Raw genomic sequence first — 26,005 nt, 5'->3', positions numbered from 1 at the left:
AACAATTGATAAAGTTGATTATCTCTTCTTAAACTTGTTTGAGTTCTGTCTTTGATTTAGATGTTACTTTATTATGAAAGGGCGGTTAAGAAAATTTGAATTACTAATTTAGAACAAATATACAAACCTTAAATCTATTTAAAGATAAGAATAATATTTAAAACGATCTTATTATAATATTCCCACTACTTTTTCAATGCAAGTGAATAAATTTACGGCGCACGGGCCATTTTCAAATTGGTACCAAGTAAAAATATTAAAGCCTTTTGTCACATTTCACAACCAACTTTAAATCCAAGTTTATTACTTATCTCTAGATCTTTTGATCTAACGGATCAACTTTACTAAAATGAAATAGAGATCTTGGTTTTGAGCATTCTTGGTTTTTGCTTGTCAGCTCAGAAATATGGGCCTTTGAAATTATAAGTTTGTTTTTATTAATCGGGCCATTTCATCTTGAATTCAACATCAAAGATTGAATAGATAACGAGACCCAGTACATCGTATGATTTGACCATAAGTTCATGAAGTTTATCAAAAAGACTGTCTTTAATTCTATAAACCTTGAAAATTAAATTTCAAACGTTTTGTGACATATTTGAAGGAAAATTAGTTTGGAATTTTTAGTAAATTTTCAAATTTATGGCAAATTAAAACCAATTTCTGAAAAATTTTCAACTTATCATACACTTTAGATTAAAGTTGTTTAGTTAGTTCTTTCAAAACTTTATCACGATGAGTTTGATTTCACAAATTTGCAAAAAAATAATATTTTAAGTACCTGACTGTAGTAAATTAAGGAAACGCAAATAATAGCCTAACTTTAATTCTAAAAAGTTATCAGATACGAATCTCAAGTATTCACATGTGCTTTTAAAAAATAAAGATACTAATTTCTAAGGGAATTTACATTTTCAAATTTTGAGCATACTAAATCCTTAAGGCGGTAAAAGATTTTCGTCTATTACTAAATTCGCAAATAACGTTAATGAATATAACACCAATGACATGTCATTTTAATTGAACTTCAGAGGTGGAATTAATAGACTATACTTAAGATATCAGTTTAATCAATTTGACACTCCCATAAGGTGTATTAATATTAATATGTTTTGAATCAATCAAAGTGTAAAAACCAATTGATAACACCTTAAGGGAGGGTAGTTGAAACAAACGATTTTGAAAAATTGGAATCCTTTATTCTAAATTGACAATAGAAATTTTTTAATTAATAATCAAGTGATGTAAGAAGTTCGTTAGATTAAAATTTAAGCCTAAAAAAATCACACAAAATTAAGTTTTAAAATATATCAAATTTGCCGGTTTACGGGGATATTTCAAGTAAGAAAGGTTTATAAGTTTCTTATCTAAGACATTCTCAGTAAACAGGATTTTTTTTAAACCAATTATATTGAATCATCTTCAAATTTGCATTAAAATCTAAAATTAAGTTTCAAATGTATAAGATTTCACTAAATCTGAAACTTAATAAATCAAAATCTATTTTTAACTCTTCACTTTGAAACATATGAAATATTGAAGCGAAGGGTCAGCCTTATTATATCATCAACAATAAAATAAATTTATTGCATTTCTTTACATTTTGAATTGTCTCAAAATGATCCTATGTGCTTTTATTGTACCTAAATATAATAATAATCTAGAATACAAAATTTAAGTAACCTGGGTAATTTATTAACCTTAATGATAACAAGAAGAATGAATTATGACTAAACTTAATCGCACGACTCATGATTAATCCATTAATTAGATTGTAAAAGATAACTAAATGATTTTTTTTAATTTAACACAAAACAATTAAATAAGATAATAGATAAGAAACTAAAACAATACTGAAAAATTAATTAATCCTGCATAAAATTTAATCTTTATTGTTTTGCAACTTAATTTTTTTTCAAAACAAAAATCTATAAAAATGGATTGAATTAATCACATCACTTCCAAACAATTTTTTTCAGTAACTTAATTGTTTAGCTTGTTCATAAGGAAAGGATAATAATATAAATACAAATAGAATATAGACATAACCTTCACCTATATATTTTAAGAGAGAAATAACTAGTTCATTAAATTTTCAACATTTATCTTCAACAACTATCAATCACAAACAAAAATGTCAACAGTTGAGAAATATATTCCATTACCTCAAAGTGCTGGATATGGTGTTCTTTTGGGTTTTGGTGCAGCTTTTGCAATTGGGATGTGCTTAACCACTTTTATGTTAAGAAGATATAACAAAGAAATCATAACATCAGAAGAGTTTGCAACAGCCGGTAGATCAGTCAAGACCGGTTTGATTTCAGCAGCAGTAGTCTCAAGTTGGACATGGGCTGCCACACTTTGTACGTAGAATTAAAGAGCATGAACTAGGTAATCAGGAACGTTTATTACGAAACAACCTGTTCAGGAGGTTCTGATGAATAATATTTAGATTTTTACTAACCAATTTTTTTTAGTAACTTCAACAACTCAAGCTTATAAAAATGGTGTTTTTGGTGCATTATCTTATAGTTTAGGTGCTACTGTTCAAATTACTTTATTTGCTTGTATCGCTATCAAGGCAAAATTGAGAGCTCCAGCTGCTAGAACTTATTTAGAAATTGTTAGAGCAAGATATGGTACAACAACTCATATTGTTTATATTTTTTGGGGTTTATTTACAAATATCTTAGTTACTGCTATGTTATTAACTGGTGGTTCAGCAGCAGTATGTGATTTAACTGGTATGCATCCAGTTGCTGCATGTTTATTAATTGGATTATCACCTACTATTTATTCAATTTTTGGAGGTTTAAAAGCAACAATTTTAACAGATTACGCACACACATTAATTATGTTGGTTATTATTTTAATTTTTGCATTCAGTGTTTGGGCAACTAATTCAAAATTAGGATCTCCTGGAGCTGTTTATGATATCATTAAAGAATTAGGTAAAACTCATCCAGTTGAAGGTAATGCAGAAGGTTCTTATTTAACAATGAATTCAAGATCAGCAGGTATATTTTTTGTCATTAATATCGTTGGTAATTTCGGAACAGTGTTCCTTGATAATGGGTATTTTAACAAAGCCTTTGCAGCCAATCCAGGAAGTGCTTATAAAGGGTACATTTTAGGTAGTATTGCTTGGTTTCAAGTTCCATGTATCACTAGTTTAACAATGGGATTTGCTGCTCTTGCTTTACAATATACAGAACATTGGCCAATGGGTAGAGCTTTAACTACTGATGAAGTCTCTGCTGGTTTAGTTTTACCTACTGCAAGTGTTGCCTTATTGGGTAAAGCAGGTGGTGTTTTAAGTTTAATTATGATTTATATGGCTGTTACAAGTGCTATGTCTTCAGAATTAATTGCTGTATCAACTATTTTCACTTATGATGTTTATAGAACTTACGTTAATCCAAAAGCTGATGGTAAAAAATTAATTTGGATTTCTCATGTTGGATGTGGTGTATTTGCTTATGTTATGGCAGGTTTTGCAATTGGTCTTTATTATGCTAATGTTTCAATGGGTTTCTTGTACGAACTTATGGGAATTATTATAGGTGCAGGAGTGTTCCCAATTGCTATGACTATTTTAAGTGCTAGACAAAATTGGGCAGCTGCAACTTTTAGTCCTCCAATTGGTACTGGTTTAGCTATTATGACTTGGTTAATCGTTTGTAAAACCAAATTCGGAGCTGTTACTTATGATAATTTATTCATGGACGATTCTATGTTAGCAGGTAATGTTGTTGCTTTATTATTCCCATTAATTACAGTTCCAGTATTTACATTAATTTTTGGACAACAAAATTTTGATTGGAATATTTTAAATACTAGAATTACTAGAGTTAATGAAGAAGCAGAATTATTAGAAGCAACTAAATCAGAAAATTATGATGATGATGAAAAATTAAGTCCAGTTAAATCACCAATTTCAATTGTTGCAACTGAATTAGCAGAACATGAAAGACAACATTATACTGAAGAACAACAAATTTTACGTAAAGCTTTCAAAAGATGTTCCATTTTCTGTGTTTGTATTACATTAATTCTTTTGGTTATATGGCCAATGCCAATGTATGGAAGTAAATATATTTTCAGTAAGAAATTTTTCACAGGTTGGATTTCAGTATTCATGATTTGGATTTTTTATACATGTTTTCAAGTTATTGTATTTCCAATTTGGGAAAGTAGAGGAAGTATTGCAAGTACTGCAAGAGGTGTTTATTGGGATTTAACTGGTCAAACTTATAAATTAAGAGCATGGCAAGAAAATCATCCTGAAAAAATGCATGCGGTTAGATCACAAATTAATGCTCAATTATCAAATGCTCAAGTTGTTGATGGTAGATCGGTTGAAATGGAATATCCAAGTATTGATGATGAAATTGAGAAAAAATAAGCAGGTCTTACATTTATTTATTTTTGTACATGTTATTAAATTTTAATCTATATATATTTTAAACTTATTATGAAATCGTTAACTATGTAGATACTGTTAACTATGTAGAATCTTGAAGAAATGTGTCAAATTTTTCCGCTCAGACTTTGTGTGTCAATTTTGAAATAAAGAAAAAAATTAAATATTTTGAAACAATTACACAAAATTCAAACTTTATGAAACGTCTTAAAAATTAAGTTTATACACAACTCTTCTTTCATTCCGACAATTTGAAAGGATTAGCCACTCGTAGCTTCTACTAAACCACTGTTTGTGATTTCTAAAAGTAAACTAAATAGGTTCGTAACCAAGTTGATTCAAGCTTGTAGTTATTAAATCTTCACTTTTGGTCTTTTTTCTTCTCTTCTTCACCTTCCAGTAAATTTTCCAACTTACCTAATGGCATACTTGATTTTTGGACCAAGTTGTGCATTCCTTCGACTGAACAAGTATTACTTATTTCTTTAATGAGCTCGTTCCTAAAACACCATATGAGAGGAATAGCATTAGTAAGCAACCTAATGTAGGGTTGATTTGTCATGAAAATTGTGGAGAACCATCAGATTCAAAATAATACCTAAGCGAAAAAGATTACCAAATATGCATATACGCAATCAATGTTTTTGCAATATTTAATTTTATTCCCCGTTCAAGTTGAGACATCGATCATTTAAAACATATTTAATAGTAGACCGGACCTCACTTTCACAGCTCATGATAATCAAAAATATATTTGGTCTTTATCATTTAAATTAAATCGGATTTCACCGAAATTTTTATTTCAGCTACGCTACCAGATACTTTTTCGAATTTCTCTCTGGCCCTTCATCGCCTTATTGTAACCGCCATATTCTTAGTTTGTGATAAGAACATGATAAATGCCAAAACGAAGTTTTTCATTTATCTAAAGTAATATTTACCATTTGAATCGTAATCCTATACCCGTTTGATTATGAACTAATTTAACGGTCATCTAAACTTAATATCAAAAACTTGGCTTTTTGCTTAATTATTAGATTAAACTAATAAGAGAGCCTATCTCGCGTTGAATTATCTTTAAAGATTAGTTTAATTGATTTCATTAAATTGATTCTTTGAAAATAAAATAATTATTTTTCCAATTTATGTAAAATTTCTTAAAACTTTTCTCTTATCGAGATTCTTTATTGATTTAATTTTTCACTTTATTTTACTTTACTTTATTGTTATCATAATTAAATTTATTTACGTATATACCCATTTTTATATTTAATTTAATATGTAATTTATTCTTATTTGATTTGATCTAATTTACGTAATATATATATATATCAACAAGTTTGTTCAACTTGATTTTTGAAAATTGAAATTTACAAGCCATCGTAATCACTAACTAATCAAAATCAAATTTCACATTTCCAAATCATGTCTACTAATACTATAGGTTGGACAATTGATGATTGGAAAAATTTTCATTTCAATTCTACACCAGATAAATCTTTTGATTTATTGATTAATTTATTAAAATCTCAAAAATCATCACCGGAAGATCCTGCTTGGATATCATTAGCTTCCACTGACAATTTAAAACATCAATGGGATTTTTTACAATCAAAGTCAAACAAAGAAAAATTACCACTTTATGGAGTTCCAATTGCAATTAAAGATAATATAGATGTGAAAGGATTTGAAACTACTGCTGCATGTCCTTCATTTGCTTTCTTTCCCGAGAAAGATGCAACCACAGTCAAATTATTAAGAGACGCTGGTGCAATAATTATAGGTAAAACTAATTTAGATCAATTTGCAACTGGATTAGTGGGGACCAGATCTCCATATGGTATAACTCCAAATACATTTAATGATAAATATGTAAGTGGTGGATCATCAGCTGGTTCAGCTTCAGTTGTTGCAAGAGGTATAGTTCCAATTTCATTAGGTACTGACACTGCAGGTTCAGGTAGAGTACCAGCAGCATTAAATAATATAATTGGATTAAAACCAACAAAGGGAGTATTTTCTTGTTCAGGTGTAGTACCAGCATGTAAATCATTAGACTGTGTTTCAATTTTTTCATTAAATTTACAAGATGCTCAATTAACTTTTAGTCTAATGGCTCAAGAAGATGGTGATAATGATGAATATTCAAGTTCAATGCCAATTAGTCCATTATTGAAATTCTCGAAAAAGCCAAAAATTGCAGTACCTACAAATTTAATTTGGTGCGGTGAGACTGAAAATCCAACATTATATAATAAAGCAGTTGAAATTTTGAGTGACAAAGTTGGTGCAGAGTTAGTATCAATAGATATACAACCATTACTTGATTTAGCTAAATGTTTATATGAAGGTCCTTGGGTCACTGAAAGATATGTTGCCATGAAAGATTTTTTAGCCACAAATCCACCATCAAAAGATTTAGATCCAACAGTACTCAAAATTATAAAAGGTGGTGAAAATTATACAGCTGCATCATGTTTTGAATATGAATATAAAAGACAAGGTATACTACAAAAAGTTAAAAAATTATTAAAAGATATCGATGTTATAGTTGTACCAACTGCACCATTAAATCCAACTATTGAACAAGTACAAAATGAACCAATAAAAGTAAATTCATGTCAAGGTACATATACAAATTTTGTAAATTTAGCAGATATGTCTGCATTGGCTATACCAGCTGGGTTTAGAAAAGATGGTCAACCATTTGGTATTACTTTATTATCTCATAAATTTAATGATTATGCATTATTAGAATTAGCAAGCCGTTATTTAAAACCATATGCTGAAACAGTTCCACATTTTTATGGATCAATAAAAGATAAATTAATTGATTCTACAATCCATGATGAATTAAATTCAAATGTACCTTCCTTGAAACCACAAGAACAAATAAAATTAGCAGTAGTTGGAGCTCATCTTGAAGGTTTCCAATTGCATTGGCAATTAGAAGCTGTTGACGCAAGATTTGTTGAATCAACCACTACATCATCAAATTATAAATTATATGCATTACCTAAAACTGGACCAGTTGCAAAACCAGGATTGAGAAGAGTAATTGAAGGTGGAAATAAAATAGCTATTGAAGTTTATTCAATACCGAAAGAAAAATTTGGTCAATTTATAAATTATGTTCCAGAACCACTTGGTATTGGATCAGCAGAATTGGCTTCAGGAGAATGGGTAAAATCATTCATTTGTGAAGAATCAGGTTATAATGCACCAGGAACTGTTGACATAACATCATACGGTGGTTGGAAAAATTATCAAGAACATTTAGCTAGAGAAGATGCAAAATATAAAAAACCATTTAATTCAGTTTTAGTAGCCAATAGAGGTGAAATTGCTGTAAGAATCATCAAAACCTTAAAAAAATTAGGTATAAAATCAATTGCAATATATTCAGATCCAGATAAATATGCTCAACATTCATTATTAGCAGATGTTGCAATCCCATTACATGGTACAACCGCTGCTCAAACATATATTGACATTAATAAAGTTATAAAAGCTGCTAAAGATTCAGGAGCTGAAGCAATTATTCCAGGTTATGGGTTTTTATCAGAAAATGCTGATTTCTCAGATCGTTGTGGTAAAGAAGGTATAGTATTTGTTGGACCTTCAGGTGATGCTATAAGAAAACTAGGTTTAAAACATTCAGCTAGAGAAATTGCTGAAAAAGCTGGGGTTCCATTGGTTCCAGGTTCAGGGTTAGTTAAAGATGCAAAAGAAGCAAGAGAAATTGCTGCAAAATTAGAATATCCAATTATGGTTAAATCAACTGCTGGTGGTGGTGGTATTGGTTTACAAAAAGTTGATTCCGAGAAAGATATTGAAAGAGTTTTCCAAACCGTTCAACATCAAGGTTTATCATATTTTGGAGATGCTGGTGTGTTTTTGGAAAGGTTTGTTGAAAATGCAAGACATGTTGAAATCCAAATGTTAGGTGATGGTTATGGTAATGCTATTGCTGTAGGAGAAAGAGATTGTTCATTACAAAGAAGAAATCAAAAAATTATTGAAGAAACTCCTGCTCCAGATTTACCAGAAGCAACAAGACAAAAAATGAGAAAAGCAGCTGAAAGTTTAGGTGCATCAATGCATTATAAATGTGCTGGTACTGTCGAATATATATATGATCCAAAAAGAGATGAATTTTACTTTTTGGAAGTCAATGCAAGATTACAAGTTGAACATCCAATTACAGAAATGGTTACCGGTTTGGATCTTGTTGAATGGATGTTATTGATTGCTGCTGATACTCCACCAGATTTTAATCAAAAGATTGAAGTTAAAGGTGCTTCAATGGAGGCAAGATTATACGCTGAAAATCCAGTTAAAGATTTTATGCCATCACCAGGTCAATTAACAGAAGTGAAATTTCCAAAATGGGCAAGAGTTGATACTTGGGTTGAAAAGGGAACTGTTGTTTCAGCAGAATATGATCCAACATTAGCAAAAATTATAGTTCATGGTAAAGATAGAAATGATGCTTTGAAAAAATTACGTCAAGCATTAGATGAAACTGTTGTTTATGGTTGTATTACAAATGTTGATTATCTTAGATCAATTGCTAATTCCAAGATGTTTGAAGAAGCTAAAGTTGCCACAAAAGTATTAGATTCATATGATTATAAACCACATGCTATTGAAATTTTAGCTCCTGGTGCTTATACAACAGTTCAAGATTATCCAGGTAGAAAAGGGTATTGGAATATTGGAGTTCCTCCATCTGGTTGTATGGATCAATATTCTTTTAGAATTGCAAATAGAATTGTTGGAAATGATAGTTCAGCCCCAGGTATTGAAATTACATTAAATGGTCCAAAATTATTATTTCATCAAGATTGTGTAATTGCAGTTACTGGTGGTAAAGCTCCAATTGATGTTAATGGAAAATCACAAAATCAATGGGAACCAATAAACATTAAAAGTGGTGATAAATTAGCAATTGGTAAGTTAGAAACTGGATGTCGTGCATATTTAGCTATTAGAGGAGGTATTGATGTTATTGAATATTTAGGATCAAGATCAACTTTTGCATTAGGTAATCTAGGTGGCTATAATGGTAGAGTATTAAAATTAGGTGATGTCTTGTTTTTAGGACAACCAGAAATTTCAAGTTGTACATTACCAAGTCCAATTTCATCACCAACTAAAATTCCAACTTCATTGATACCAAATTATGATAATAAAATATGGAAAGTTGGAGTTACATGTGGACCTCATGGATCTCCAGATTTTTTCAAATCAGAATCAGTTGATGAATTTTTTTCATCTACTTGGAAAGTTCATTATAATTCTAATCGATTTGGTGTAAGATTAATTGGACCAAAACCAAAATGGGCAAGATCTGATGGTGGAGAAGCAGGTTTACATCCTTCAAATACTCATGATTATGTTTATTCAATGGGTGCAGTAAATTTTACTGGTGATGAACCAGTGATATTAACTTGTGATGGTCCAAGTTTAGGTGGATTTGTTTGTGAAGCTGTTGTTGCAGAATCTGAATTATGGAAAATTGGTCAAGTTAAACCTGGTCAATCTATACAATTTGTACCTATAACTTATGATACCGCCAAAATATTAAAATCTCAACAAGAAGAAGATATTAAAACTTTAAAAGGTGATTTACCAAGTTTAGAAGGTAAATCTTTACAAAAACCAGAAAATCCCGTACTATACAAATTAAAAGTTTCTGAAAACGCACCAACTGTAACTTATCGTCAAGCGGGTGATAGATATATTTTGGTTGAATATGGAGATAATATTTTAGATTTAAATAAAGCTTATAGGATTCATAAATTAGTTGAAATGGTTAAAGGATTTAAACCAAAAGGAATTTATGAATTATCACCAGGTGTTAGATCCGTTTTAGTTGAATATACTGATGACATATCTCAAAAAGAAGCTTTAAATATTTTAGTTTCATATGAAAAAGAAATTGCTTTCATTAATAAATGGGAAGTTAAATCAAGAATTATAAAATTACCAATGGCTTTTGAAGATAAGAAAACATTAGATGCAGTTAAAAGATATCAAGAAACTATTAGAAGTGAAGCCCCATGGTTACCAAATAATGTTGATTTTATTGCCAATATAAATGGTATAACAAGAAATGATGTAAAAGATATGTTATATACTGCAAGATTTTTAGTCTTAGGTTTAGGTGATGTATTTTTAGGAGCTCCATGTGCTGTACCATTAGATCCAAGACATAGATTTTTAGGTACTAAATATAATCCATCAAGAACTTTTACTCCAAATGGTACCGTGGGTATTGGTGGTAATTATATGTGTATATATACTATGGAATCACCAGGTGGATATCAATTAGTTGGTAGAACTGTACCAATATGGGATAAATTAACTATTGGTGATCATTCTCAAGAATCAAAAAATCCATGGTTATTATGTCCTTTTGATCAAATTGAGTTTTATCCAGTTGAAGAATCCGAAATAGATAAATTTTCCGAAGAAATGAATGCAGGTAAATTTAAAGTTGATATTGTCGATTCTGTATTTGATCATGGTAAATATTTACAATGGATTCAAGAAAATTCTGAATCAATTGAAAAATTCAAACAAGCTCAAGGTGGTGAAAAATTAGAAGAATTTAATAAATTAATTCAAATTTCAAATTCTGAATTAGAAAAAAATGGTAGTAAAATACAAGAAGATGAAAAATTCGATGATAATGCAGAAATGGTTTATTCTGAATATTCAGGTAGATTTTGGAAATCTTTGGTGAGCGTAGGTGATAAAGTTGAAATAAATCAACCATTAGTAGTTGTTGAAGCTATGAAAACTGAAATGGTTGTAAATGCTACAAGAGCAGGTAAAGTATTAAAAATCTATCATAAAAATGGTGATATGGTTGATGCTGGTGATTTAGTTGTTGTATTAGAATAGATAATAGACTAGACTAGATACTTTTGTAAAATAAATTGACTTGTGTGTATTAAAAAAGAAATAATAATATGTTAATAGAATAATTAAGAATTGATATCGTAAATCTAAATGGAAATATTTCGCGTTAAATTAATTTTTAAAAATGTAAATATTCAATTCAATATTATCACCAAAATTTAAACACCATCAATATGTCATTAGCTGATAAAAAACAAATTTCAGCTGCATCATTACAAGCAGCATCACTACAGCCAGAACTTTGGACATCATCATCAAATGAAGCATTAAAATGTTTTATTACAAATGAAGAAGAAGCTATAAAATTTCAACCATTATTTACATATCCAATTTTTGGAGATGCAGAATCTATATATGGATATAAAGACTTGGATATTTTTTTGTGTTTTGATCATTATACTTTTAAACCATTTTTAAATATAAAATATTCACAAAAATTAGAAGATAATGATTTAATTGATATAAAAGAAACTGTTGATAAATATTTACCTGATTCTACTATTTTTAAAGATGAAATAAAATGGGTTGATTCAATAAAAGAAGAAAAAAAAAGTTATAAAATACCTGGTAATAAAATAGATGAGTTTAAAGTTGATAATATAGAATATGAAATATATAAAATTGATTTAAAATCAAAAGAAGGATTAGAATTACATAAGAGATTACAAATATTAGTACTTTTATATATTGAAGCAGGTTCATTTATAGATTCAGAAGATGAATTATGGAATTTATATGTATTTTATGAAAAACCACAAGGAGAAAATGAACCATCAATTGTGGGATTTACAACAGCTTATAATTATTGGAAATATCCAGGAGCTATAAAATTTGATGAAGGTATAAAAGAAATAAGAATAAAAATATCACAATTTATAATATTACCAATTTATCAAGGTAATGGATTAGGTCAATTATTTTATAGTCATTTATGTGATATATGGTTAAAAGATTCAAATATTATTGAAATTGTAGTTGAAGATCCAAATGAACAATTTGATGATTTAAGAGATAAAGCAGATTTAAAAAGATTAAGAAATTTATCATTTGATTTTGGGAAAGTTATACCTAAAATTGATTCTGATTGGGTTAATACTACTAAAAAGAATTTAAAGTTTGAAAATCGTCAATTTTCAAGATTATTAGAATTAATATTATTATATAAATTAAAACATACAAAAGATATATCAACTGCTGATGTTCGAAAATTTATTAAACAAAGATTGTACAAAAAGAATAAAGAAGGTTTAGATAGTTTAGATGAAAATAATAGGAAAGATAAATTACAAACTGCTTATCAAGCTTTAGAAGATGATTATTATAGGATATTGGGTGATATAAATTTACCAACTAAAAGAAAAAGAGATGAAGGGAAGATGGTAGATAAGACATAATTTATTAATTAATACATAATTTCATGACAAATATTAAATTGTTGATCAACTCTGTTAATTTTTAGTGATAATTTTAATTATTCAAATTAGTTGTGGTACGGATTGTAAAATTTGTTAATGTTTCTTATATTAAAATTATTTTTTGTTCTAATTTGGTTGCCAAATTATTATAATCTTAAGTTTTAAACTTTTTTTGCCTAATTACTGGTAAAAAATAAACATAATTGAAAATTGAGTAGAAATGTAAATGTCTATATAATACGAAGCAATATCCATAGATACAAAGCCTAATTAAAAGGTATGCAAAGTTCCTCAAACACGTCTAGTATTGATTATAAATGGGAGAACTATAACTTATCTTACTTAATAACCTTTACCAATGATGGTTTTGTGACAATTATCATCGAGTTTAATCATTAAGCCAAACATAAATTATTTTATATTTCAAGTAAATTAATAAATTATATAATCTGTTATTTAAATCATCTTTAATCTAAATGATCTAACGATATATTTAGATTCATGACATAAATATTAAATATTAATGTCAAAATTTTTATTGGAAATTATTACGTCATAATAATAATTTAGTAATAATTAAAATAATACGACAAAAAATTAAAAAGTTAAAAATAATAATCGTAAATTTAAATAATAAGAATAAATTAAAAATAATAATACATTACAAATATAATTATGTCATAAATTAAATAGATATTTTCTTGAAGAAAACTTTCTATTAGTTCCGTAACATTTTCAGCTATATTAATAGACCTATTAACTATGTATACATCGTAAGAATAGTAAACATACAAATGATCAGAGAATCAAGAAAATATATAGTTTTCAAAAAATCTGGAATGAATATAATTTTCAAATTCTATTTATATCTATTAAAATCTAAATCTAAATTTCAATCTATGAAAGTGTAAACTTCAATCTCTTAAGATCTTCTATAATAATAGGTTTCGAATATAAAAAACGAGTGAACACAAATTAAAAATTAGACGTTATCCAAGTTGTTTGAGACCATACGGCATCTAATAATCTGAAACTACTAATCAAATATTTGGAATTTAGAATTTTGAAATAAAGGTTATGTAAATTAATCTAATTTCTAAACCAGCACTTTAACCATAAATTGAATCGTTCATATTAAAGCTACCAATTATGATACAAAAATTATTATTTAAAATAAGCAATTTCATTTACTAATTAGGTAATTTGATTAATTATTCTACATTTATTATATAAACATTACACAAAGCATTTGAATATTGTGTATCCCTTTGTCATGTAGTTAAATGGATTTAAGTATTGTGTATATTTGAAAAAAGTTTAGAGAATATTGATAAATTAAAATTGATTAATTGTTGCTATCATTCAAATTTTTAGTTAAATATAATTAATAGGCACTTTATAAAGTTTTTCATTTCCACATAATATATAAATTTAATTTCCATTAATTTTTTTTACAACCAAATTTAATAATTAATTTAATCAATCAATTAAATCAATCAATTGAATACTAATAACCAAAATGCATAGAACATATTCATTAAGATCATCAAAAGCTCCAACTGCTTCTCAATTACAATCTCCACCACCACCACCATCATCAACTAAAAATAGATTTTTTGGTTCAGGTGGTTTATCATCATCAATTAGAAAAGCTGCAGCTGGTGCAACTGGACCAGAATTATCAAGAAAATTAACTCAATTTATTAAAATGGAAAAAAATTTTATGAGATCAGTTGAAGTTACTTCAAGAGAAAGAAAAGATATTGCAAAACAATTAAGTGCTTGGGGTGAAGGTAATGATGATGATGTTAGTGATGTTACTGATAAATTAGGGGTTTTAATTTATGAAATTGGTGAATTAGAAGATCAATATATTGATAAATATGATCAATATAGAATTACTTTAAAATCAATTAGAGATATTGAAGGTTCAGTACAACCTTCAAGAGAAAGAAAACAAAAAATTACTGATGAAATTGCTCATTTAAAATATAAAGATCCTCAATCTCCAAAAATTCCTGTATTAGAACAAGAATTAGTTAGAGCAGAAGCTGAATCATTAGTTGCTGAAGCTCAATTATCAAATATTACAAGAGAACAATTAAAAGCTGCTTTTAATTATCAATTTGATGCAACAAGAGAATTAGCTGAAAAATATGCTTTAATTGCTGGTTATGGTAAAGCTTTATTGGAATTATTAGATGATTCAGCAGTTACTCCAGGTGAAACAAGACCAGCTTATGATGGTTATGAAGCTTCAAAACAAATTATTATTGATGCTGAAAATGCTTTAGCTAATTGGACTTTAGATTCAGCAGTTGTAAAACCAACTTTATCATTACATCATGAATATGATGATGAAGAAGAAGAACCAGAAATTAATGATGCTGCTCAACAAGAATTTAATAAACATGATGATGTTCATCAAATTCATCAAGATGGTCATCAAACTCAATCACATGTTTAAATAAAATAAATAATTTTACATTAATTAATTAATTAATTTTGCTAATATTATTTTGTTTTTGGTTTGCTTTTATTTTTAAAAATTTGACTTTATCAATTCTTCTATTTTAATCTATTCAATTTTTTATAATTTTTAATATTAAATAATATTATTGTATTACTACTATTTGTCAAATTAATTCTTAGAATCAACTTTTCAAACTTAGATACTTTGTATATGAGTTTTTTCTGTTCACTACTCAGAAAGGACAGTCTTAGCAATAAATATTGGCAATATCGGAAAATCTTACACAATAAATGCAAAAGCAATAAATTATTTTTTTCTTCTTGCATTATACTACAGAAAGTATCGAATTTAAAACACAAAGAAGAAAAAATGTTGCAAAAAGACAAATTTAGGGTATATATTAATTACGTTTCAGATTTTACTTAAACTTTTTTTGGTTTTTATTAATTTATTCAGTCATTACTTCATCTTCTTGAGATTGTAATTGAATTTCTAATTCACTAATATCTCTACTTTGAGGATTTTGTGGTGACTCTTCAACTTCAACATCAACTTCAACATCTTGATTTTCTTCTTCTTCTTCTTCTTGTGGTAATTCATTTTCTTTTAATTTCAAACACATTTCTAAATTTTTAGGTTTTAATAAATTAAAAGTATTTGTTTCAGAATCTTGTTGTTGTTGATTTAAAATTTTTAAATCTAAAATATTTTTATTTAATAATATTAAAATTGTTGCAAATGAATTTATGGCTATTTTTTTATTATTTATTGGAATTTGAGAAGGTGTTGATGAAGGAGGTGGAACTAATTGATGGAAATTTAAAGTGAATTGTTTTTCAACTTCATTAACAGTGGTGATTGTAGTAAATGTATTTAATTCAATCAGTTTTTCCATGAAATATTTTAAAAATTTTTGTAATTTTATATTTAATTGATTTTGAGAAGTTGTTGAATCTTCATTATCTGATAATGTTAAAGATTGTAAATTTAAAATATGTTGAGAATTAGAAAGTCTTGAAGATGTTGTTCTTTGTGATGCTTGTAATTCAAAATCCATTTCTTGAATATTATCTTCAAAATTTAATTGTTGTGAATGATCTTGTTCTTGTTCATTATCATCACCTAAATCTAAATCCATATCTTGTAATTGTTGTTGCTGAGATTCATTAAATATTCTTGAGTTTTCAACTTGTAATGATTCAATATTTCTTGGTTGTTCACTATCTTCATTAGCCATTGATTGAGTTAATTGATTAATTTCATTTATTCTTGATAATGATCTTGAATTTTGAGTATTAATTAAAGTAGAATGATTCAACATGATTTGAATTTCTTCAATTAATTGTTGTGATGTTCTTTGTTGACGTTGTTGTTGTTGATTTCTTAATTGAATCATGTTTTGTTCATAATTATCATTATTTTCTATGATTATTGAAGTATTCAATGAAATTCTTTCATCAACCACCAATCTTCTACTTCTTAAATTTGAAATTCTAGTATTGACATCTTCTCTTGTTGGTTGTTGTTGTTGAGTAGCATCACCAGAAATAGCTTGAAATTCTTCATCTTGATCATCTTGATCATCTTGAACATTTTCATCACCAACTAATAAATCAGGAGATAATTCAACTTCCATACCTAAATCTAAATCATTTTGTTGTTCTTGTTCATCAACTTCAATTAATGATCTTCTTTGTTGTTCCATTTCTTCTTGTGGTTGTTCATTTAAATCACCTAATTCATGATCACTATTAATACCACTAATTCTTCTATCTAATTGTAATTCATCATTTCTATTAAATCTGATATTAGATAAAGCATCATTATTTTCAACTCTATTTTGACCAACCAAAAGATCATCATCATCTATATTTGTTTGATGAATAGGTGAATTTAAGAAATTTTCAACTTCTCTACTTTCTTGTTCACTTAATGATAATGCAAAATTTAAAGCTCCACTAGTCGATAAGGTTGTTGATTGATCAAATATTGGAAATTCACTAGCATCAAATCTTGCAATTTCTAATTTTCTTCTTTTTGAAGGTGAAACATTTGGTTGTTGTGGTTGATTTTGTGTATCAGTGGGAGTAAATGGTTGATCTAAATTTAAATTTGGTAAAAAATCAATTGAAATATTAAAACATTCATCATTTTCAAAAAATCTTGATCTTTTTAAATTTGAAGTTGTTGTTGTAGTTGTAGTTGAAGGTAATGATAAATTCTTGTTAAATTTTAATGAATTTAATAATTTAATTTGAATATAATTTAAATCATTTAAAATATATGAAATTTTAGATTTGTATAAAATAGATAATCCATAAAGAATATTTGAAGCAAATTTAATATTTCTATTTGGTTGTTGTTCTGGTTGTTGTGGTTGATCAAAAGTATTAATTAAATCTTGACATATTTCTGGTATAGATACATTTAATATATTATCTTTCTTGATTATTTTATTTCTTTGTGAAGCTTTTGAACCTAATGTTGCTAATAACCACGCTGTTTGAATTCCAGTAGTTTGATTTGATAGTAAATCCATAAGTGAAATTTAGTTGGATAGTTAAAACACGTCTTTTTAATTGATCTTGGTTGTAAAAAAAAATGCTTGTTATACATATTTTTTTTGGCTGCCAAATTTTTTTATCTCTTTACTAAAATTTAGACGAAAACAGATCACGTGATTTGATACCGCTTAAGAATTGAATATTTGAAACACCACCTGTAATACAAATATACCATCAACCTTAGTAAATAAATCAGTCTGCTCATTGACTACAAAATAAACTATAAGCTAATTTTAATTTCAAAAAGTAGGTTTGTCCTCCAAGTTAGTTCAAAAAAGTTCAATAAATTCTATTTTTAATTTCCATGTATCAAATACACCTATATAAACTAAATAAATAAGTATATAAAAAACAACTCAAGTCATTTTGTATTGAATGTTCTTTAGTTTTTCATAAATCAAAACAAACCATTTAACAGTTAGCTCGTAATCTTCCGAGTCAATTGCTTCATATAAATAAGTAAAAGTTGACTTTACTCTTCTTTCATCATACCATGATTGATTGTTTTTCACATTAAATTTTGGGTTTCCGTAGATTACAGAATCATAATAATATTTTGTTGTGGTTGGACCATCAAGTATACCATTTAGTTTTTTATTTAAAAGTTCCTTTTTATTTTGAGGTTGTTCTTCTTTCATTTGTGATATCTCTTTACTTTCTAAGTAAGTATAATCTTGATCATTTAATTTTAAATCTTTTTCCAAATGTGATAGTTTATAATTTGAAACTTTAAATTGTGCAAAATGTTGTAATTTCTTGTAATATCTATACCACGGATAATCTTGAATTAACCCATCTTCTACTACTTCATTCCATTCATCAAAGATCTTGGATTGATAAACAGTTTCGTTTAAAAATGACGTAAATTGATTTACAATTTGATGGAAATGAACTGGATCATTTGTATCTAAATCTTGAAAAATGGAGTATTTATATATAAGATAATTTGAAACTAATGAGTTATTCCATTGATTTAATTTAGACTTTTCCAAATGTAATAAAGTATGATAAAATTCCTCGATTTCTTCAAAATATGTGTGAGTTTTATAATCAACAACTTCATGTTCACTTAAACTTATACCTAATAATCCAATAAATCTAATCAACGAACCATGTAATAATAAATCATCATCAATTTCTTGCTTAACTAACCATTCTCTTGAATAATAATTTGAGTTGGGTATATATTTTGCACTATCTTTTTTCTCATCGTTTATAAATTTTAAATTGATTACCGGAGTTGATAAATGTTGTTGAAATATTTTTGATTCTGAGTTGATTATGGAATATCCTAAATTATTATTTATTGATGTATTGTCTTGCTTTTGCCAATACTTATGTAACGTGGTGTAATATTTTCCTTCATCTTCTTCATTATCTTCGTCGTTTTTCATAATATCTGAATCACTGAAATTTTCTTCACTTATTTCAGCACTCAAAGTTTTAAGAGCAGTTGATTTTTTAGGGATAGGTATTAATCTTGATGTTTTTCTTAAAATGTGATTGAAAACAGGATTTGAATCAACATTAAATTTACTACCAGTAACTGCATCACCATCTATATTAATGTATGAAACAATTGATCTCTTTGGATTGAAAACATACGTATCATTAGTAAACGATTTAACACCAAGTAAATCCAAATATGAACCATCCCATGAAACAAATTTCATATTTCTTAAAGGTTTCCAACCTTGCTTGACTAATCTTTGATAATTTCTCATGATTTCCAATAGTATTGCATGACCAGACAATGGATTATTTGATGTAAATGAATCTCTTCTTGCTCCAATTATTATATCTGCATCATTCATTATTCCTTTTATTGTCCCAACTATATTTGTCAATTGTTTCGTGGATTTTGAATTAAATTTACTATAGATTTGTAGTTTGAATTTCGAATTTATGAAAGGTGAATGATCCCAATTTTCGAATTTCTTAGTGGTTGATACCTTGGTGTCTAATATTGGAGTTAGTAGTTTTTTGCTTATTGGAATAACTGGGATTTTTGATTTCAATGAATTACAACCTCTTGATATTGCTCTATCTATATTTGAATCATCACTATTACCAATTTTATTAACTTCATATATTGTCAATACTCCAATTGCTCCATAGTGTTCAGCTAGCGAGATTTTCTCTCCAATTGTGATATTTTCCTCATTATTATTTTTTAATATGAATATCTTGTCTTTTAGGTTAATGTTATTTTTAACTAGTGAATTATAATCATTTTTAGTACCTGAGTTGACATAGACATATTGACCAGTTACATTTGAGTTACTCCCAAAACTGTAAAATGCAGGAGTTTTGAATTTAGGTTCCAATACATCAACCTCATAAACAACAGCTTCTTTTGAATCAACTAATCTAATAATAGCACCGTCAGGTTCATTTATTTCAAACTCATAATTAAATTTTTCAGTTTTGAAACCAAAATTTTTAAAGTTTGATTCAACAAAGTGAGTCAATTTTGGATTATTATCAGATATTAAATTGGTCTTAGATTTTTGATTTAACGTGGTAAAATTTAAAAGCCAGTTGTCAATATATTCTTCAGTTGTTAAATCCATATGACTTTTACCAATTCCAGTCATTTGTAACCAATTTCTTTTAACATCTGATTTTGTTAAATGAATTCCATGCCATCTTCTATAATCTCTTGCTAATGAAGTTCTTGGTAAAAAAGTTAATTGAAATATTATTAGACCCAAAATACCTAAACAACAGATCCATATAAAACTTGGTCGTCTAGCTAATTTTATAATTTTACTCATATTATCATCATCACGTTCATCTTCTTGTAATGGATGATTTTGTGGTAGTAATAATGAATTTTCAGTTATATCTTGAGTTGTTGGTGGAGTTATAGGATAAGTTTGTGGTTTATTCAGATCTAAATCGTCATTGATAGTTGAATCATTTGGTATTCTTCCATCATGTATAGTTATTGTAGTATTATTATCTTCTTCATAATCTTCAACTTCATTAGTTGAACCATGGTTTGGAGTAGGTATTGCAGTTATATCATTATTAGAATTACTTATATTTTGATTGTGATTGTTATCATTATTTAATTGCTTATCCGAAGTTGAATTTGGAGGCATTCTAGTTTAATACACGAGTTATTGAAAAAACGTTGGTTGCAACAATTTACGAAAATGTTAAAATTAGCAGTTTCTTTTTATAAGTAAATAAATGAATATTTATAATAAATTAATATTGATATATTAGTAGATGTTATTATATTTTGAATAATAATATATTATTTTAGATCAATAAGTTGATAAGTACTGTCATATGTATTGAATAATAATAATTGAATGAATAAATCAATGTAAATTGAATCAAAAAAATAGTTTGGTTGTAACTTTAAATTGACATTTAATTTAAAATTATAATTTATTTAAATTTTATAATTTGGGGATAGAATAAAAAATTATTAAGGTAAATTAAATTTAAATTTATGTTTAAATTAAAAGGAAAATAAATTTATAGGGGTATTTTCAAATTATTACAAAATTACAAAATATTTTAGGTGGCTTAATTTTATAAACATTTCTAAAAATAAATATATAAACATTGACACTGTATGCATAATATCTTGATAAACAATTATTTTGACAGCTTTGAATTTGATTATATCAGCTATGAATACTTGAGTCGTATGAAGGAAACAAAAATAAAAGCAAACTGATTACATTACACTCCCTGGGCCATGTTAAAATCTATTTTGATTTTGATGATTTATGTAATACTCAGCAAATGACCGTATGAGCAAAAATTTTACATCTTCATAGGATAAAAATTGTAATATTTAGTAACGTTTTTACGCGTATTTTAATTAATTTAATGAAACAGACTTACTTCAATTTTGTTCAATTTTTTGTGTTTCTTCTTGTTGCAACAATCCCTTAATAATATCATAATCAAACATATTAGAACCACTTTGTAAAGCTTTAGCTAATGTAATTAAAGAATTTTGTTTAAAATCAGGTTTTGTTCTTAGTTCATCTAAATCATTACTAAATTCAGTTGACATAATTTTTAAGAAATCTGTATTTATTTGTTGTTTTTGTTGTGATATTTGATTGTTGATTTCCGTAAGGTTGGGTATATTTTTCAAAGCTGTTGTTGTATTTGAGTTTGTTATTGATGATATTGGGGTTTTTGTAAATGGAATTTTTGATAGTTTTTGCTTTTGGTCGTATGTTAAATTTTCAGGGGCATATTTGTTTGATTTTTCCTCTATATCTAGTTCTATATCATCAACATTGATTGGGTTGGGTATTATGTTGTCATTTGTTTCATTTATTGTTTCATTTATTTCTTCCACTTCTGATTCTGAATCTGATGATGAAGAGGATGACTCTGATGATGATGAAAAATCTTCAGTTCTTCTTTTCTTTCTTCTTCTATTCGACGTCTTTTTATTCTGTTGTTTGGTTGGTTGTGTAGATTTAGCCATATTCGTACTATGCAAATTGAGTCAATTACTTATTTGATTGGTTTTATTTGTACCTCAGATATTCCATATGAAAAATTCGTATATTGTGTCAAAGATGAGTGAGAAACTTATATGCAGGATTGACAATTTGAAGTAATGGTGTTTAAATTCTTTAATAGTTCAGACTTATTCACAATATAATAAGTTGTAACTCAACAAAACAAAGTACTAAAATCAAGAAATTATCTAAACTGTCCTATAATCCTCGACTATTGATATTCAGCTAGTAAAATAATATTTTGAAATATGTTGTTTATGTAATTTCATAAATACTACGAACAACAACCAAACAATTTACGGAAATCTGAAACTTGTTATATCGTTATAATCAACTAATAAGAAATTCTAATAATAATATAATAAAAGGAGTTTTTAATAAAAGATCTAAATTCTTTACAATAATAAGATACAAAATTCACACAATCTAAAGGCGTTTTAATGAAATTCTTACATACATTTAAAAAAAAAGCCTTCATTTTTAGGTGTAAAAAGGCTACCAATTTTTCAAGTTTTTACTGTTTTACTCTAAATTGTTAATGATCAACGTGGTTCTCAATATATTAAAATAGAGAATCTAAATGTCAATAATATAATTAAGCACAAGATTCGAAAAAGATTATTTTTTAAGATAGAGATATCAAACTTTTAAGAACTAATCATTCTTTTTGAGTGAGTAAAATTATATATTAAACTTTCCCCAAAAATTCCGATGTAACAAAAACAAAACTAGAGATTGAAATAATTAAATAAGAAATAAATAGAATCTTTATTGATTTAATGAAAAAAGTATAAATTTTATAGTAAACTTTTACACCCAATTGAAGTAATGGATTTGTTAATTGATATCTAAATATAAAGTATAATCATTCTTAATCTTCATATTAGTGATAAATTTAGATTCTTATTCGAGATTCTTTTTATTTAACTATTTGGTTAAATAAGGGGCATTCCAATTTAAACTCGTACAATAATAAATTAAAAATAGAAATAAAATTTAATTCTATTTTATAAATATCACAAAAATTAATCATCATTTTTTTTGTACAAAATTATAATAATATTCTTCTTCAGGTAGAAAATATCAAATTTAATTTTCAAAAAGATTTATCAAATTTTTTTCTTTCATCTTATCCAGATGTAAATTAGCTTGTTGTTTAATTTATTCATTATACATATATATATGATAAAAATCAAGTCCCATTAGTCATCCATCAACTTGAAGTTTTAACCTAAACTATCGATTACATAAGAAGATAAAAAGAACTATAGGTTCAATTAATATTCCATACTAAATGAGTTAAACTCGATTATATTTTTCATTTAGTTCATATAATATATACTTCCAATACCTAACTCATCAATTATATTCATATACACATACTCAATTAAAATCAAATATCAAACATGTATACACCAATAGAATATATACTTACCATAATCTCGGTATTAAATTTATTCACAGCTTTTGTCATATATGTTATAAATAATAGACAAGGTATATCTATTAATAGTGGGAAAAATTTCAAAGCGTTTAAAATTTGCATAACAATGTCAATAATGTTTGGAACTTTATCAATGTTATTATTATTTAGAAATATAGAATTTAATAACCCTAAAGATGCAATTGATTATTTGAGTAATGATAATATAGTTAATACTACAGTTCCCACTATTACTACTACAATTAATTAAAGTTTTAATAAATATTATAAATATATTAGTTATTTAGAAATTAATTTGAAAAATTTGAGGTGGAATTGATAATTCACTTATGAAAATTTTAATTTTTGTAAATCTAATCAGTTTTAACTCTTTTTTCATCACTTTCTTCTAATCCTTCTAAAACATGAGGTACTTTTGGTAATCCAGCACTAGTTGGTTTAACTAAAGGAGTTGATAAATCAGAATGAAATTCTTTAATAATGGAATCAACATCATCAATATTTAATTGTCTAACATCACCTAATTTTTTAATTTTATTTGTAACTTCTTTACATTGTTCATCAGTTAAATGTAAATTTAATTGATCAACTCTTGATTTTATAGCATTCCAACCAGTTAATCTATTAGCAAAATGAATATATCTTGTAAGACCAAAATCACTTGGACTTAAAATTTCATAAGTTGATGGATTTGCTAATATAGCTTTTGCATGAATACCTGCTTTATGAGTAAAAGCACAAAATCCAGTAATTGGATTATTAAAAGGAATATTTACTTGTACTGCTTCAGCAACTAAATTTTCTAAATCTCTAATTTTATGAACTTTATATTTTGATAAAACATAATCTCTATCAGCAGCAATCATTCTTGCCATTAATCCACCTAATGGAGTTATACCATTTCTTTCACCAATTCCTAAAACAGAAACATCAATTAATCTTGCCCCACCTTCTAATGCAGTATAAGCATTAGCAATAGCACAACCAGTATCATTATGGAAATGACATTCAATATCACAATGAACAACTGATTTTAATGTACGTACTAATTCATAAACTTGTCTTGGATTTGCACAACCAACAGTATCTGCAATACCAACTCTATTAACTCCAATTTTATCAACAGTTCTATAAATATTTAATAAATCAACTAAATCACTTCTAAAACTATCTTCACTTGAAAATCTAATTTCTATACCTTTTGATTTAACAAATTCAATAACTTCAATAGCACTTTGTGCAATATAATTCATATCTTTACCATGAGAATATTGTCTTAAAAATTGTGAAGTACCAATAACAACATCAACTCCATCTACACCTGTTTCAACAGCAACTCTTGCATCATCCATATGACATCTAATATGAGTTAATATTTTAGATTTTAAACCTAATTTACAAATAGCTTCACAATCTCTTCTACTTTGTTCAGAAGCAACTGGTGAAGTTAATTCAATATAATCTACTCCAAAATCATCTAATGCTTTAGCTATTTCTATTTTAGTTTCAGTTGAAAAAAATGCATTTGCAAATTGTTCACCTTCTCTTAATGTACTTTCAATTAATTGAAAATTTCCAACATTTGATAAATAATCTGCTGGATTTGGTCCATATGGATTTTGAGGAGCTTTATGACTTAAATTTTCACTTATTTCTTTGAATCCGTTAGACATATTTAGTAAATGTATTGTGTCAATTGATAAATGTTAATTATTTTAGTCAAACTAATTGATTGATTGATTTCGATGAAATGTATTGATAATGCGAGAAGAAGAGAAATTTTGAAAATTACGACACTTACTTTGAATTTTCTTATTTGTGACATTCTTTTTTTTTTAAAAACTCCTATAACGGTATGTAAGAACGATGTGATTAAAAATTAAAATTTACTCTAAATCAAACCCTGACCAAAAAGAAAGAATTTATAAGTGTGTAGCGAAATGAGCGTTCAATAATCCAAATAAAATAAAAAGCAGCCCAGTTACCAGATATTCAACATATTTTTCGAAATTTCGATAATTTTTAAAATAATTAATTGGGAGATCCTATTTCATATGAAGAGAACAACAATCAATTCAACGGGTAGAAAATCTAATTTGAATCATTATTTTGAACCGACATAATATTAAAGTCGGCCGTCCTAAGATGATCTTGACGCAAGTGATTTAAGTCCTGCAGGACACGGACCATGGTATCTACTTTTCACGTTCATACTTATCTAGAGCAACATTTAATTGTCATCTGCAATGAG

General features: G+C 27.0%; 8 protein-coding genes across 8 annotated transcripts; 4 read left to right on the top strand and 4 right to left on the bottom strand. All coding sequences in view use genetic code 12, as the record gives it.

Moving 5' to 3' along the window:
* Positions 1-2,134: 2,134 nt before the first annotated feature.
* DUR3 (Dur3p) lies at positions 2,135-4,405 on the top strand (the record flags this gene model as incomplete). The annotated part of the gene is made up of 3 exons (XM_051763463.1): positions 2,135-2,363; positions 2,478-4,034; positions 4,170-4,405. The coding sequence occupies 3 exons, from the start codon at positions 2,135-2,137 to the stop codon at positions 4,403-4,405; spliced, it is 2,022 nt and encodes a 673-aa protein (XP_051620300.1).
* Positions 4,406-5,848: 1,443 nt separating this feature from the next.
* On the top strand, positions 5,849-11,335 carry DUR1,2 (bifunctional urea carboxylase/allophanate hydrolase; the record flags this gene model as incomplete). Its single annotated transcript, XM_051763461.1, has 1 exon — positions 5,849-11,335. The coding sequence occupies one exon, from the start codon at positions 5,849-5,851 to the stop codon at positions 11,333-11,335; it is 5,487 nt and encodes a 1,828-aa protein (XP_051620299.1).
* A 191-nt stretch (positions 11,336-11,526) lies between these two features.
* HAT1 (histone acetyltransferase catalytic subunit) lies at positions 11,527-12,747 on the top strand (the record flags this gene model as incomplete). The annotated part of the gene is made up of 1 exon (XM_051763460.1): positions 11,527-12,747. The coding sequence occupies one exon, from the start codon at positions 11,527-11,529 to the stop codon at positions 12,745-12,747; it is 1,221 nt and encodes a 406-aa protein (XP_051620298.1).
* Positions 12,748-14,287: 1,540 nt separating this feature from the next.
* Positions 14,288-15,235, top strand: PIL1 (lipid-binding protein; the record flags this gene model as incomplete). The annotated part of the gene is made up of 1 exon (XM_051763459.1): positions 14,288-15,235. One exon carries the CDS (start codon positions 14,288-14,290, stop codon positions 15,233-15,235), a length of 948 nt encoding a protein of 315 aa, XP_051620297.1.
* A 454-nt stretch (positions 15,236-15,689) lies between these two features.
* On the bottom strand, positions 15,690-17,780 carry KGF54_002926 (uncharacterized protein; the record flags this gene model as incomplete). The annotated part of the gene is made up of 1 exon (XM_051763458.1): positions 15,690-17,780. One exon carries the CDS (start codon positions 17,778-17,780, stop codon positions 15,690-15,692), a length of 2,091 nt encoding a protein of 696 aa, XP_051620296.1.
* Positions 17,781-18,161: 381 nt separating this feature from the next.
* KGF54_002925 (uncharacterized protein) lies at positions 18,162-20,912 on the bottom strand (the record flags this gene model as incomplete). Its single annotated transcript, XM_051763457.1, has 1 exon — positions 18,162-20,912. One exon carries the CDS (start codon positions 20,910-20,912, stop codon positions 18,162-18,164), a length of 2,751 nt encoding a protein of 916 aa, XP_051620295.1.
* A 761-nt stretch (positions 20,913-21,673) lies between these two features.
* KGF54_002924 (uncharacterized protein) lies at positions 21,674-22,273 on the bottom strand (the record flags this gene model as incomplete). Its single annotated transcript, XM_051763456.1, has 1 exon — positions 21,674-22,273. The coding sequence occupies one exon, from the start codon at positions 22,271-22,273 to the stop codon at positions 21,674-21,676; it is 600 nt and encodes a 199-aa protein (XP_051620294.1).
* A 1,834-nt stretch (positions 22,274-24,107) lies between these two features.
* LYS21 (homocitrate synthase) lies at positions 24,108-25,427 on the bottom strand (the record flags this gene model as incomplete). The annotated part of the gene is made up of 1 exon (XM_051763455.1): positions 24,108-25,427. One exon carries the CDS (start codon positions 25,425-25,427, stop codon positions 24,108-24,110), a length of 1,320 nt encoding a protein of 439 aa, XP_051620293.1.
* Between the last annotated feature and the right edge of the window lie 578 nt (positions 25,428-26,005).

This window comes from Candida jiufengensis, assembly GCF_024610255.1.
Source record: "Candida jiufengensis strain CBS 10846 chromosome Unknown scaffold3, whole genome shotgun sequence".
Lineage (NCBI taxonomy): Eukaryota > Fungi > Ascomycota > Pichiomycetes > Serinales > Debaryomycetaceae > Lodderomyces > Lodderomyces jiufengensis.
This window is presented reverse-complemented; position numbering and strand designations above follow the sequence as displayed.